Source organism: Prinia subflava, chromosome 3 (assembly GCF_021018805.1).
Source record: "Prinia subflava isolate CZ2003 ecotype Zambia chromosome 3, Cam_Psub_1.2, whole genome shotgun sequence".
Lineage (NCBI taxonomy): Eukaryota > Metazoa > Chordata > Aves > Passeriformes > Cisticolidae > Prinia > Prinia subflava.
The window spans coordinates 83,908,149-83,923,467 of NC_086249.1; the positions used below are offsets into that span (position 1 = coordinate 83,908,149).

General features: G+C 35.5%; 1 protein-coding gene across 1 annotated transcript in view; it reads right to left on the reverse strand.

Moving 5' to 3' along the window:
* Positions 1 to 15,319, reverse strand: part of MYO16 (myosin XVI) — a 359,373-nt gene that overhangs the window by 146,386 nt on the left and 197,668 nt on the right. Inside the window, exons 12-15 of the mRNA XM_063392794.1 lie at positions 14,937 to 15,002; positions 12,583 to 12,710; positions 5,643 to 5,748; positions 3,683 to 3,800 (exon numbers count right to left, since the gene is read on the reverse strand). Of these exons, the coding sequence (XP_063248864.1) occupies positions 3,683 to 3,800; positions 5,643 to 5,748; positions 12,583 to 12,710; positions 14,937 to 15,002 (418 nt within the window). The remainder of the gene's footprint in view (positions 1 to 3,682; positions 3,801 to 5,642; positions 5,749 to 12,582; positions 12,711 to 14,936; positions 15,003 to 15,319) is intronic.

The window sequence follows — 15,319 nt, forward strand, 5'->3', positions numbered from 1 at the left end:
TGAAGCAATGCAATCATGGCAGGACTGGCCCAGACACACACTTTCATCAGAATCAGTCATTACCTGGCTGTCATTCCTACAGGGTAAAACAGAATAGATGAACCTGAAGGATGATTTCCATCGTTTATTGTGCTTGTAACTTATTCACAGTAAAACTAATCCAACCGTCAATTAATTTGAAAAGAGTTCACTGCAAATCTTTAATCACATTTTTGTGTGAAATATTCTTCACTAAGTCTTTTATAACTACCACTTCAGGTGTTTTTAACATTCCTTGATTAATGCAAGCAGGAAAAATGTTACCAAAGGTCATCTATCATTTAACTTTAATGATGGGCAACATCACTTACTGAGATGACACAAATTAATTCAGCCTTTTCCAAGTACTTCAAGTCACCTGCACACTAACAAGCCTAAATACATTCCATCTCAACTAACATCTCCAGCAGAAGGAAGAGCTGTTAAGAAAAGCCAAGTTTCCAATCAGCAAGAATCAAACACAGCATCATCTTAATAGTGCTAAGAGCCATAAAGAAAACTATCATGGTAGTATGCTTTTCTAGAAAGTAAAATATGTTTGTTAATCTAATTGTGAAATAAAAGGGAGAAAACTATTGAAGTTTCAAAGCAAAGACTGTCTTTTTGTGCAAGGGTAATTGTGTTTACAGGCACAAACAAATTTCTCCTTCCTTTAACAGCTCACTTGATCTACTCAGCAGCTACACAGTCAGCAATGCAAACTGTATTAAAAGTGTGCCCAGTGAAATCTGTCTTTCAGCTATTCATTCTTAGAAACTACATTGCTCCTTCTCAAAAAACATGCTGTCCTAAACACAGCTATTTGTAAAGACAAGAAAACATTTGTCAGTCCATTTCCATGTAACTTAAAAAAAAAAAAATCAGTCGTTGTTTTTCAAAATGTGAAGATTGAAAAATTCAATGCCTGAAAAACAAATCATAAAATCTGGAGAGTAAGTTTTTCAGACTTCCTCTTCCTAAGTTTCCTTCTGAGTAATTTGAAGAAATTTATATATTATTTTTCACCTTAGGAATTATATCAGCTTATCTGAAGGACAATTCTGGGAAAAAAAAAATTAGTCTTCTACTATTATGCTCTGGGAGTTAGTCATTCCCTGGGAATGATACTATTTTTTTTTTTTTGCCAGAAGATCAATCTTTGAGTTCTGAATTTATTTTAGAAACTTAATGAAATCACTGGCCTGTAGTTTATTTTAAGTGTTTGTTTTAATATAAAACTTTTTACTACATAAAACCTCTTCAGATATCTGTACTAGCTTTGAGTAGAACCATGCAAAAACTTGTTCTCAAAACATTGTGGAAAAATACAGTTTATCCTAAAGAATGAATCAACTCTAATGATGAAAATTATGGCAAAATATTTCAGTTATTTAGGTATACTGCACTTTCTGCCAGAAGAATAAACCTTGTAACAAAAGTCAGAGCATTTCCAGGGTTTAAAAGAACTTCAGCATGAACAAGAAGCTGTCACAAACTTCACTGGTGTCCACTCAAAATGCAAGGAGTACCACTTTGGCCTTGCCCTCTATAATAAAAGTGTACACACGTACTTTGCATGTCCCTCCCTTAGCAAATTGTTCTGGATCTCCATCTTAGTATCTGTCTGTGGAGGAGTTTAAACCACCTAAAACCTTTGATGGAGTCAGTCTAGTGTCACTTGGATTTTTGTTTACAAATTGGACACATTTACCCTGTTAGTATCAATGAGTTATAAATACATGGCTCAGCAAAACCAGGTGCTCTGCATATTTAAATTATTCACTTATGTTTAAACACTGCAAGACAGTAAATACCACTGCAAATGATCTTGCAGTTAAATACAGAGTATGCCTGGGTGGAATTTAAACCTGCTAAAGACAACATGCCTGATTCTCTTCTCATTTATGGGGGTCTAAACCTGGGATAATTTCACTCACGTGTGATGCTTAGCAGTGGCCGAGAAAAGGCAACATCTACTATGCAAATCAAACAGCAGGAACAATTGCAAATTTCAGAAATATCAAACACACTTCTACTGCTATAGTAAGGCTTGTCTCTCTTGACAGTAAATTATGTAACTTTTGGCTACCTTAGAGTTGGTAAGAACAATTGATTCAATTCTCAAATAACTGGGGAACAGCAGGGTAGCTAAGCAATTTGTTTACATTTGTTAATCGACCTGACTACCCCTACATTTTCTCATTTGATGTCTACAGCTTGAGAATCATAAAAACACAGAATTAGTGTACCAGAAAACTGGCACAAGAACCTGGTTAATTGATCCTGTCACAGGCAATGGGTATGAATATAACTGGCAGTTCTGAGTAAAGCTGTTTATAAACCCACATTCCTGCAAACAAAATATACTCAAATCAAATATGTACAACACAAAGGGTTTATAAAACATTAGCTTTAGGAATTGAGGTTTATTTTCACAAGCTGAACTGAGATGCTCTTCAGCCCATGCTAATGTATACTTAATTTTGCATTCCTCCCACAAGAGCCTATAAATGAAAAACAAAATCACACATTTTTAGTTTTGAATCTCCTTTACAATTATCCCACATTCATTATAAAACAAACTAGAAAAACGCGTTAGTAATTTCCCATGCAGTGACACTTCCCATGAAGAAACTATCGTATTTTCTAGAGTATAGTGAACTGTCTCAAGAAAATGCAATTGGAAATATTTCCAAAGAAATTTTTAATGAAACTCTTCAGAAAGCATAAATACATTTAAAATTATATATATAAAAAAGAGTAGATTTGGAAATATTTATCTAACTGAATCTAATTTACTTGGAACAAAAGTGTGTCTTGCCATACAGCTTCACCATCCAGGAACAGTGCAAATAGGAAACTGTCTGTGTATAGTTATTTTTGCAGACAGACCTTGCTTTGACAGTGAGCAGCTTTATGATGACCTATGTGGACCAGAAATGAAAGCTTCCTGTGGCTGCTTTTGAAGAGCAGTTTTCAGAATCAAACTGAGTGTTGGCTCAGTTTTCTTGTATTTCTTTTTTTTTTTTTTTTTTTTTTTTTCCTACTAATGAATGCTTACTAAGGATTAGGGAATTCATACTTACTCTGAAAGCAGGAACGAATTTCATACTATCTTGCCTTGAATAAGAATAAATAACAATATGGTTCCTAGTTGTTTTAAAAGAAGCTCTAAGCTGTAATAAATTACTTCTAATTTCAGTATTACAGAATATACTTGTTGTTGGGTTTTTTGACTTTTTGCAAACGGATTATATGACTCACTGATTTAAGGGATACATAAAATACCCAATACAATATTAGGTAGAACTGCATGACTTAAAAATTTATTCCATTTTTTACTCTTACTTCACTATGTTGCGCTGCACAGCTCTCTCAGTGTGTTGATCTGTGAAATAAAACGAAACTCACCCCCTGGGAAATTGGAGGAATCGCTGGTTTCTTGTCTTTCCCTGCCACCTTGTGGTTGCTCAGAACAGGGCACTGCTCACTCCTGACAAGTGATCCATTCACACGCTATTTAAGTCCTTCCTCTGACACTCCCTAAGCCCCCTTGCCTCTTTCATGTCCTTTGAAGCCCTTGCTGTCCAATTCTGGGCACGGCACGCTGATCTCTAATCACTCTCTGCGTGATATCAGAATTTACAGATTAAATGATACTCACCTGCAATTAATGTTTTTTTCCGATCACAAAACTGTAGCTCAAAATACTTTATAAAACAGCTGGAAAAATCATTCAAGGGTGTCTTAGCATGTCCAAAGGCCTCCAAGATACAGTTTACCTGCACAATAATAGTAAAGAAACAATACGGGAAGAAATAAACAGGAAGATATTTCAAAAAAAAAAAATCAGTGAGGATGGCTTGTGATTAATTAATGGGGGAAAAAAAAGAAGACCATTTTTAATCTTGGAATTTAAAAAAAATATTTGGTAGGGTTTTTTTCCAAAACAGTAATTAAAGTAAGACAGCTCAAAATATATTCCAAAAATGCAGTGTCAGAATAGTGGAAGTTGTAATTGGAAGGTTCACACATGAGCTCTGTCCCTACCAGTAGTTTGGATATGAGTGACTGGAGCCATGTTCCTGGAGCTGGTACATTTGGCAAATATATTAAAATCTTTGAAGACAGGTTATGAAGCTACAGTCAGTCAATACTAATAACCCAACAAAGGAATTTACGAGTTTTATATAATGTCAGAAATGGCATAAATTATTGATTTCAACTAGAATTATACCAGTGAAAAACTGAGGAAAAAAACAATATTCAGACATTTTTATGGCATGTCTGACTAATGCATTTGCATGTTATGCTTTCAGGATCACAGTGATGTATTTAGTATTTTTTGTGTATAATTAGTTGCTTACACCCCTTACACTGACAGTTTCCCTTCAGAACTTTCCTCTATGCATCCTTGAAGCTGATTGCAATGTGGTGCATATGCACTGCTGTTCTGACATTACTCCTGTCATGAAGCTGGATGAACTAGTGGGGGGGGGAAGAGGTCTGTGGAGTGGCACAGAAGCTCTAAAAGTTAAACCATTCACAATTATTAATTAAACCAGCTGTCTGTGCAGTAGGTGGCAGCAGAAAACTAGTCAGCCTGGTTTTGGTTCCAGTTCCACTCCAGTAGTGTTGCTTAGGATGTATTTGCTCCTTTGACTAATTCAGCACTTGCTTTAACCTGTGCAACATTATTAATTTAATGGTGCCATGCAGTAATAACTGCATAGCTGCAGCAGGAATGAATCCAGACAACTGTGTTCATTAAGGCTCCTGAAAAGGCAACTAAATTAGAATCTCTACTCACTGTGGATGAAATCTGATACATTTACCATACAAAGTCAGATATCCATCTAGTTTTAAAGGAACTTTCTATAAACAAAATTTGATAATGCTCTTCCACCTCCATTAAGACCCATTGATAGCTGTCTCTGAGTTGAGATCTCAGATGAGAAGTTTCATCAGGAAAGGTATTTTTTAAAAGATTTTGAATTGGCAATCCAGGGTTCAGCATAATTTAAAATTTCAGTATGAACCTTTATAGGGAATTAAATACAGGAATAATTAAATACGGAAACACATATCTTGGAAATTAAATATGACTGAACAAATATTCGGAACTCTTACCTATTTCTTAAATATATTTCATACACAAGTATTGAGCCATATAACTTTGTTCAATTCTTGCAGTTTTTCTGCAAGTTTACAGTTTCTGTCTTGCATAATATTACTTCACATGTCTGAACACTTCTTACACTGTCCAGAGAAGCATCACCACACCGTACAGACAAATCTATTTACTGAAGGCAAATAATTTCGTGTTTAAGAAACAGTTACTTATCACAAAAATGTTTCCTGTTCACTGCAAGACTGATTTTCAAAGTCACCAAAACACAGAAAGAAAACTACCTCCACTTCGGAGATTCTTCTTATCACGTCAATTTGAGCTTAATGCCATTCCCATTCATGGGAAAAAAACTTCCTTTGACTTCAAAGGTGAAAACAAGCCATTTATGAATTTCTAAAGAGGTGGCGCCTTTTTCCATACAGTTCAAATATCTCTGCCTATCCAAGAGGCCAAGGTTTTGCTTCATTCCCTCAGTGACTGGAATGCTACTTACATGTTTTATCTTTGTATCAAAGGTATTTCTGCTGCAGCTGGCTCTGCAAGTGAGGTGTTTCACTATCTGTTTGCAGGCTTCAGTCTTCCCAGAACCACTTTCTCCACTGCAAGATGACAGGCAGGGAAGAGAGGGAGGAATCATTGTTAGTTTCACAATTGAAATGTTATTTATATTCTCTGCTAGCTTTGTTTGAATGGATTTAGGGTACCTCCATCAAACTTTCATTTCAAATAACAGAAGGTTTATGGATGACAAAGAACAGAACATAGGAGATTGACTGACTGACTGCCTCTGTACATGAAGGCTGTCAGGGCTGTCAAGATACATTGTCTTGTACTACAGGTCAAACCAATCAAATCTAATGCTTTCAAGCGTTTTTGAAGGTATTTATAGCACAGATTTTATGTTTTCCTTTATCTTTTGTCCGGCAAAGGAGCTTACTAATGCTGCCTGGCTCTTTTTGCAGATGGCAAAATTACTGCTGTGGTAATGATGGGGAATCAGAAGAAATGGAAAGTGAAGAATACAATAGGAAGAATGGAAAGAAAATACAAAAGGAACAGGAAGGAAAAGAAAAAAGCTGATTGATTTTACAACCTGCCCAGTTTCTGCAATACACTCTGACAGCAGTGATTCTGTCTACATCACTGTGATTTCTTGTTTGTGATGTAGAATAAATATTCAAAAGAATGAGAATTTCTGACAGGGAAAGTGACCAAAGTAAACAAGGTAAAAGGCAATAGAATGACCAAGGTGGAAAGAAACAATAGGAAAGTGGTGAGATGGAGGAAGGAAGCAAAATGAATGGTGCATTTTAAGAATGGAGAAGGAAGGAAAAGAAGAGACAGAAAGGATGAAGTTAGTTAAGCCTGACTAGGAAATTCAAGTAAGAATCTCTTACTTGGATTAAGATGTTTTCTTCACAGACAACTGAACCAAGTAAAATGTAATTTTATGCTCCTCCTTCATTTATTCACTTGATCAAATTTAAAGGGCTGGTGCTACAACAGGCAGTTAGATTTTTCACAAGTACAATTGACATGATGGCTGATCAATCTGTTACCTGTGTATTTTAGTTTATGAAAATGAGAAGGCAGCAAAATACAGTATCTGTCTTTAATCTGGCCATTGTTTTATCTATTCAAATATTGCTTCAAAAGAGAAATCAATTAAAATGGAAGAAACAAACAGGGAAGGAAAAAAAAGAGCTTCATACTTGATAGCAATGCACCCTTTAATCTCAGTCAACTCTCATGGGACATACATGCAGCTTTGGCGAATATCTTATTGTTTGCCTGGTAAATTTTAGTCTTAACGTGACGAGACAGATCTTGTCATTACTATATGTGATATATCAAACTGCTTTTGTCTATACTGTCCATGTCTCTATAACAAGGTGGAGACTAACCCTGGACTTCAAACTCCTATTGGCATCAGTAGGAGGTTCATGGTCCCAGATTGCAATGGTTTGCAACCTAGCTACATGGTGATGCATCCCTGGAGGCGTTCAAGGCCAAGTTGGATAAAGTCTTGAGAAACCTGGTTTACCAGGAGGTATCCTGGCCCACAGCAGTAGTGTTTGGGACTAGATGACCTTTAAGTTCAATACCAACCTCTTCACATTCTATGATTTTCTGATATGAAGATCTCAACTAATAATAGGTCATAAAAGCCATATTGAAATCAGATCTGAGAGGAAAATAAATTGTGTAATGTCAAGATGGTCACTGTCACAACTAATATGAAATTAGCAGCTCTCCAGAAATGACAAGATTCTCCTTAAGTGCACTATCTTTTGATCAGATTTTCAGCTTCTGACTTCTGAAAGACTTTAAAAAGTTAGATGGTACTTGATGTCACCCTACAAAATATGCATCTCTGCCTTCTTGATGATGACTTCACTCTCCAAATACTATTTGTACCATGCTGCCTCTGTTCTTAAGATCCAGTATTAGCCTTCTGCCCCTACAATGGCAATCTCCAAATTCCATGTTGCTTTGTCTGTTGTCCCTAACAGAAATAGAGAAAAACTGAAACACGACATTAATGCCATGATATTCCTCTCTTGCAGACATTTTGCAGTCTTGCAAATTAGAGATCTTATACCTGTGTTATCCAGGAAGTCAGTGAGCTCATAGACATAAATCATAGCTCCCCTCTTACTGCCCCCTCACATTGGGCAGTTCACTGGCAACTGTGTGTCATGATGATGAAATAGCTTTGTCCCTCCACAACATGCTTAATCCAAAATCACAGCTGCAACCTGCTATCACTACACCACAGGTTACCAAAAAGATTAGCAACAGTGCCTCTTCAGTTATTTCAGCTGTTAATGAACTTCTCTGAAATTAAAACATCTCTGATGTTTAGTGCAGTCGCTCACAGTTACAGTTATTATGCTACTGAACAAAAATGTTCATTTATGTTTGAGAATCAGATCTGATATAATTCACAGTTTGTAAGAGCTCACAGCTTATCCAAAATGTACAGCCCTTTACATCCAGCAGATAAATATTTGTATCATTTTGAGAGCTATATAAGACTTGATATTCAACAAATTGTTGTAGCATTTTATTGTTTGTTCAGGCCCAACCCCATCTGCCAAAAACAGCCTCTTCAACAGAAAGTTTTTCTAGGATTCAAAAGTCTTTCTCACAACTGGGGAAACTGAGGGTGGGGAGAAGGGATGCAAAAATAACAGTTGATATGCCTTTGATTGTTTTCACAAATTAACAAAGCAGTCATGCAACTTAAAATTAAACAAAAAAAATGCCTTCTTAAACAAAAGAACTGGAGTGCTTACTATGAGTTTCTCCCCTTAAGCATTAATTTGCTTCACTCTTACTATAAAGCTATGTTTGTTTTTCACTGCAAGACAAATGTGGTCAGGTAACATGGGACCATGCAAACAAGTACAAAATGGACAATTTCTGTCCATTCTTGAATATTTCTTCTCAAGATTCATGTTTTCTGAACATTGCTGCAAAGATTTGACATGCTTGGCTCAACTGTTAATTTTACAGTGTGGCCACAGGAGATTTTGATCAAAGTGGTTGCTAGATTACTGTTTAGGGCTTCAAAAATCACCAGAATGTAGTTGCTGAAAGACAGACACAATGTGATAGTTTTTCTGTACATTTCAATGGGTTATATTCACTTCTAGTGAAATACAGATTGAACTATCGAGAAAGAAATGCTATGTTAAAAAAGTTTTAAATGCTGATACCATTATTTGGAATATTTGAAGCAATGTAGTAATGAAAAAGTAATTTGGTACCTTGTACAAGATCTTGTTCAGTCCTTTTCATTTTAGGTTGAGTAAAATTTTTTTTCAATGTCACCATTGTCTGCAATACTTTTGCTCTAGCTATTTAATGCTGCTTAGAGAACGATTCCAGTTTTCTCCTTTAGTAATAGTTTCATCACTGTATGTTTCAAAATGTGATTCACAATATGAATGTTGGCTTCTTAGAACTTTTGTTTGGACTGCCTTACCAAGATATAGATTAAGTTAATGTATTAAGTTAATACATTAATATTTTGTTAATACAATACAGCTCAAATCTTTCTATCTTCAAATACTATGAATAATTAAAAAACGAGTTCTGTTTTGAAATAAAAAAATCAAAATCTATATTTGTTCGGAAAAAGACCAATTGAAAGTGTGAAAATACAAAGTTATGTGAAGCAATGAACACAAGACATAACACACCCAGGGGAACTACAGAAGTTACATCTGTCAAATCCATGACATTTGGATTATCATCCAGCTCGTTTGGTTTTTTGTGCCAATCCAGCTGGGCTGCTGCTGCCCCTAACACTGGAGGGCTCCTTGTGGAGCCTGTGCTTGCTGGACGTCCACATTCCCTGCCTGGCTGCGAAGAGCTGTGGCTGGAGTTCCAGCTGCCCTCGTTGTGGTGCCCCAAAACCACAAAGCCTGTGTCAACACCCCAGCTCTGAGACCACTGCTGGTGGTGCCCACCAGGCTCAAAAGGTATTGCTTGGAGGGGCGCTCAGAGACAGACAGAACCATCACATGGAAGTAGTTCACCAAAGAAGCCCAGGTAAAAGAGTCAGAAACAGCCAACCTCAGGGAATTTTTAAGAATTACTTTCTGCAAGTACCGAGAAGTACTTGCTTAGCCCCAGTTTTTGCATATTAGGCAGGATTGTCTATACCTTTATGGTTTCAGAACACTGAAATAATGAACCATTCATGGACAATTACTGTTTGGTAAGCAGCAATCCCATTACAAAGAAATTCTATAAATCATCTGTTTAGGGAAAATATGACAAAATACAAAACATGTAAGGAGCAATATACCTGTCATTTCAGATGATATAAATGGCATTTGTTGCACTTCATTTTCAATCCTGACCAAAGGTACCACACTCAGAAGTGCAGGAATACTTAACAAAAAAACCTTGCTCCTGCAGTACTTGAACTATAATCAGAAATGAGGGAAAACTGCTGACAGAAAGTGTTCATGTAAGATTTCCACCAGATTTAAAGGAAGACAGGTATGCTGTTCTGCATGAACTTTTGAAACCAATCTCTTATTGTACTAGAGTGAGCATTACTACTCCAAATTCCCATTAATACAGTAAGACATATCTGGGGAAGAGTGACTAAGTTCACACACTTTTGGGGGTCAGAATAATATATTTCTTCTCTATTTTCAGAATACATATGTGAGACACTGAGTCTTGCTCTCAGTGACTGAGGTTTCTAGATTTGAAACAAATATGGGCAAGCAAAACTGTTAAATACAAAAGTATGAGTTTTGTGTTATCAGTAATGTTATCTGTAACTGATCCAACTTTCATGTTAGTTGGAAATTATATTTCTAAAATTGAGCTAAATTGGATAGTGTATTTCTAAACAATGTTTTAATACAAATCTGTAACTGTACTGCAGCAGCCTATTGTATTTAAAATACATAGAATTATACTTTCAAAAATAAATATTAAATTGAAACAAATGCTTTTGGTGATGCTAAACTGAGGAAATCCAAAGCTTTCAATGCATTCTACTGTAAAACACAAGGACTTCTCCCCATTCCAGATTACTTGGCTTAAAAATGTGATTTATATCACAACAGTATCATTGGATATTCACATTCCTGGCTGTTAACAAACTAGATAATTTCGTTTTATGTATTCATTATGACTTTTTCACTCACAAAATTAGCCATCAGCATGAAAAAAATCTTTGGTTTGATTTACTAAGGTTACTTAGCTTTTAACAGGACTATATTTAGGCTCCCTAGAGAGCTCTTTACTTACCTTGTCAGTGCTTAATGCATTTTCATACCCTGAAAAGCAGGAGCAAAATGCCCTCAGAAGGAAGCTAATTACGAAAAGTCCACCTACTGGCTATTTAAGAACATAACTAATAACATTATTTTATTCTGTAACTTCCATTAGAAGTTTATACAAAGACAGCTCTTCATGTTAAGCATACATGAGTAAAGCTGGTTTGCTACCAACTGAAAATAATTGTGAATAACTGATAGTAAGTTCTTCAGTGATTTGGCCAAATACTTTCCTGCTGTAAAATGCTCTATTTCAGTGAGTGAACTTTTGATCAGATGTGAAGTGACTTCGGGGAAAAAAATATTGTAAATTGGTAACAAATTTGGCTGCACCTCAAGTCCTCTGTCCATTTCTGTCTCCTCACTTCAAGAAAGTTCATTCAAATGCTGGCAGGAGCCCAGAGAAGGGCAACCGAGCTGGTCAAGGGTTTGGGGCACAAGTCCTGAGAAGAATGGCTGAGGGAGCTGGGGTTGTTTAGTCTGGAGAAAAGGAGGCTCAGGGGAGACCTTATCACTCCCTGCAACTGCCTGAAAGGAGGGGGTAGCCACGTGAGGATTGGCATCTGCTCCTCAGCAGCTGGAGACAAACCACAAGGAAATGGCCTCAAGCTGCACCAGGGGAGGTTTAAGCTGGATATCAGGAGGAATTTCTTCTCAAGAAGAGTGTTTAGATGTTGGAATGGGCTGCTCAGGGAGTCATGGTGGAGTCACCATGTCTGGAAGTGTTCGAGAAATGACTGGACATAGCCCTCAGTGCCATGGTCTCATTGACAAGGTGGTGTTCAGTCAAAGGTTGGACTTGATGATCTCAAAGGTCTTTTACAATCTCATTGATTCTGTAATCCCATGGAGGATATTACGATTAAAGATTCAGAAGATGTGAAAGCAAGTAAAGTGTGAAAAGATAGAAAAGTGACAAGACTGAGCAACAGATTTCTTTGACTGAGTACATCAAATTCACCAGACTCACTGCTTTCAGAGAGTTTGAGAAAAGAAGGATTAATCAGTTTGGGGATTAAAAGGTTCCACGTGAATGCCAAATTTCACTAATATAAAACCAGCATGTTTGGACGAAACTTTTTTCTCAGATTACTAATACATTTACTCACAATCTTGAAGTTATTTATGATCGAAACAACACTGTAAATAAAGGTTAAAGGTTAAAGTCTATTTTGAAGTCCATTTTGAGCTTGGAGAGCTAAAGAACAAATTCATGGTCACAAACATGTGAGACAGAGTGCAAGCTCCAATACAGGTGCCTTACCACAGAAGTTTATAATTTAGTCAAGGACTTACCATTTTATTGTCAATAGATTCTATTTCTAATCCTGATTCATGTAATATTAGCAAACACACAGCAGTTTTGAATTCTTTACCATTAAATCTCGTTCCTAATTAGATGCAGCTACATCGAATGGCAATTGCCCAAGAGAATTCATGAACTTGAGATGTAATTAAACCTTTTTCATTTCTATTTTGCTCTAATGTATGATACAGAGATCAGTACACAGAAAAAAATCAGTTAGAGAAAAAAATAAAACGGAAATCTCAACTGCTGAGGCCCAAGGGAAATAGCTGAAAGGCAGGAGGTACAAATTAATTAACAGAAAGATAAATTTTCACCTGAGGATAAAGCATTGGGGACGCTGCTCCTGGAATAGCATGTGGTAAGCTCTTTCAGCACAGGAAAATATATGGGGGGGAAGTGAGGAACACAGTTTTCCAGAGTTACTTAAATAAAGCTGGGTGACCTGAAAAATTGTAGAAAATTAAAATGATAAATACATTTCAAAACAATTATGTTTCACCCCCTTAATCTTGGGTCTTTCGTAAAGCTTTCTGAGCATTATGAACAGAATCTCTCTATGTATAGAAGTGATACCTTAGCAAAAGCTATAAAGATCTTAATTACAGAAAATACAGGTTTACACCCAGAAGGTCTAATTAAGATACAAAATGAAACAAAATTTGAGGACTTAACAACACTGGCTTGTGCATTAAGTAAAACAAAACCTAGTAAGCTACTTTTTTAATACCTTACATTTATAGTTTTTCAATGTCTTGACTTCAAAATTTACAAATTGAAATATGAACATCCCATGAAAAGTTAAAATTGAAATCAAAGGAATAAGTTATAAACTAATTAATTTATTACATGACAGAACAGTCTCCCACAGATACTCTCTCTGCACTATGGAATAACTCCTGACACATACAGCTGGCAACACATACTATCCTTAAAGCCTGAGTAAATCCAATTATTTGTTACAGAAATCACTTTTTTTTTTTCTTCCTGAGGGTATCACCCCTTTCTGCCCCATGCCTGTCTTATTTATTTAGTTATTAAACTATTCAATCCTGGGGTATCTACAACACTATAGCTAAATGAATCCTCCATGACATATTCTCAATCAGGCCTTAAGGGCTACCAGACAAAGTAAAGATTAAATCCACACCACATTTCCAGGAATCATCTCAGAATGTCACAAAGTACAAAGCAAAACCTTCACACAAGTATGCTCAATGCAGAATATTGCAAATTTACACATTTTTCTAACACAAACTTCAAGAATATATTTGTCCCAATTGGGCACAAGTAAATTCTTCAGGAATTTTACAAAGCAGCATGATCACAGTTCAAGCACTTCTACAATCACTATGATACCTTCAAAGTTGTACTTGTATGTTCCTTGTATAATGCTATTATAATGTATAGTTGTACAGTGTATTTCCATGTAAAAATGCAATAATATTACCATCTCACAACTGCATTGGATTTCGTAAGAAGCAAAATACATCAGTGTCCATTAATGTGTGATTCTTTAAGTCATCTCAAAGTAAATAATTGCTTGTAAAATATTTATTTTACTAGTATTCTATTGGAACAAAGTGTGGGTGGTCAGTACACAATAACAAAAGTGTTTGTCCAGAAGTTATATACAGTATTTTTTTTAAAAAAAAGAAGAAAACATAAAATGTTGCTGCTATTAAAAAAATATGATATTTTCATTGCTTCATCGTTCTTTTAAAAATAGTATTATGCTCAATATGTGTTTACATTCTTTTCTTTTTGACAGCCAACAAACTACATACCTGAAACCAAAATGCTAACTAATGAGCCACATCATATAGCATGTCAGCATTTTGTGAGGAATTGACATCATCATTTTTTATTACTTTATATAGACCATCTAACACTTAGAGTCTTTAATACAGTATCAGATAAGCTGCTGCAGTATACTGGAGCATTTAAAAAACAAAGTAGGTTTACAGCCATAGTTCCTTGATCATCTGGGAAATACCTGCAATAGTGCACAATAGTGTGCAGATTAAAATGATGTAGTGAAAGCAATTATTATCCAAGGTGACCCAAACAATTACAGAACAAAAAGTGTCTCATGATGAACTTAATTAAATAGATCTATCTCAGAGAATTTAAAGATGCAGCAAACATTCAGGAAACATTTTCATAAGTAAACTCTTTCTCTTTACAATTCTCTCTTGGTGCACAAAATCATGTGTCTAATATAAAATACACAGTGACAGGAAAAAATACTATCATCTAAAACCTTGAGGGTGATGGATTATTTCCATTTCTAGAAGTAAATTCAGACTTCCAACTTGGAATCTGCTGCTCCTACCATAAATGTCACAGCATTTCTTTCTCTCAGATTTTTCACTATTGCACACAAAGCCACATGACACAGCAAACAGTCACAAATTACAATTTGCTTACCAAGTTTTTAACTCTTTATAATTATTCTAAGTTATATGGACATATTTGAACATTCCCTATCAGGGAAAGAAATAGTTGTATCATGGAAGACATTTTTAAGGTTTTGCTAAAATACTAAAACTAAGATGCTCCTCACATAAAATGGGCATATCCATTAATTAGTTTTAGGGGTTTGGCAGGTCAAACGAACTATATGAATTGTGAAAAAATATCCACAAACTTTTAAAAAGAGAATGCTTACCATGGTAGAATAAATAGGAAGTTCTTTAAATGGGTTAACAAGCAACAGTATATCACCAATGTAGGTCTGAAAAAAAGAAGATATAATTGCTTTATTAAGTAATAAATTAATTCTTTTAAGGAGGCTAATGGCTTTCTTCCAAAAGAACTCTTAGCAAAGCCTCTTAAATCTAGCTAACAACATGCTAAACATAATTCATGAATTCTGAGCTTTTAACTCCACAGTTTGAATTTGAGATCTAAATTTACATTTTGAACAGAATTAATTAGCATTTTTGTAATAAAACCGAATTCTTCATAACTGAAAATTATGCAGAGAAAAATTGCACTACATATATTACTGGTAGATTATTTGAAAGTTAATTTGTAACTTACCACTTGCTA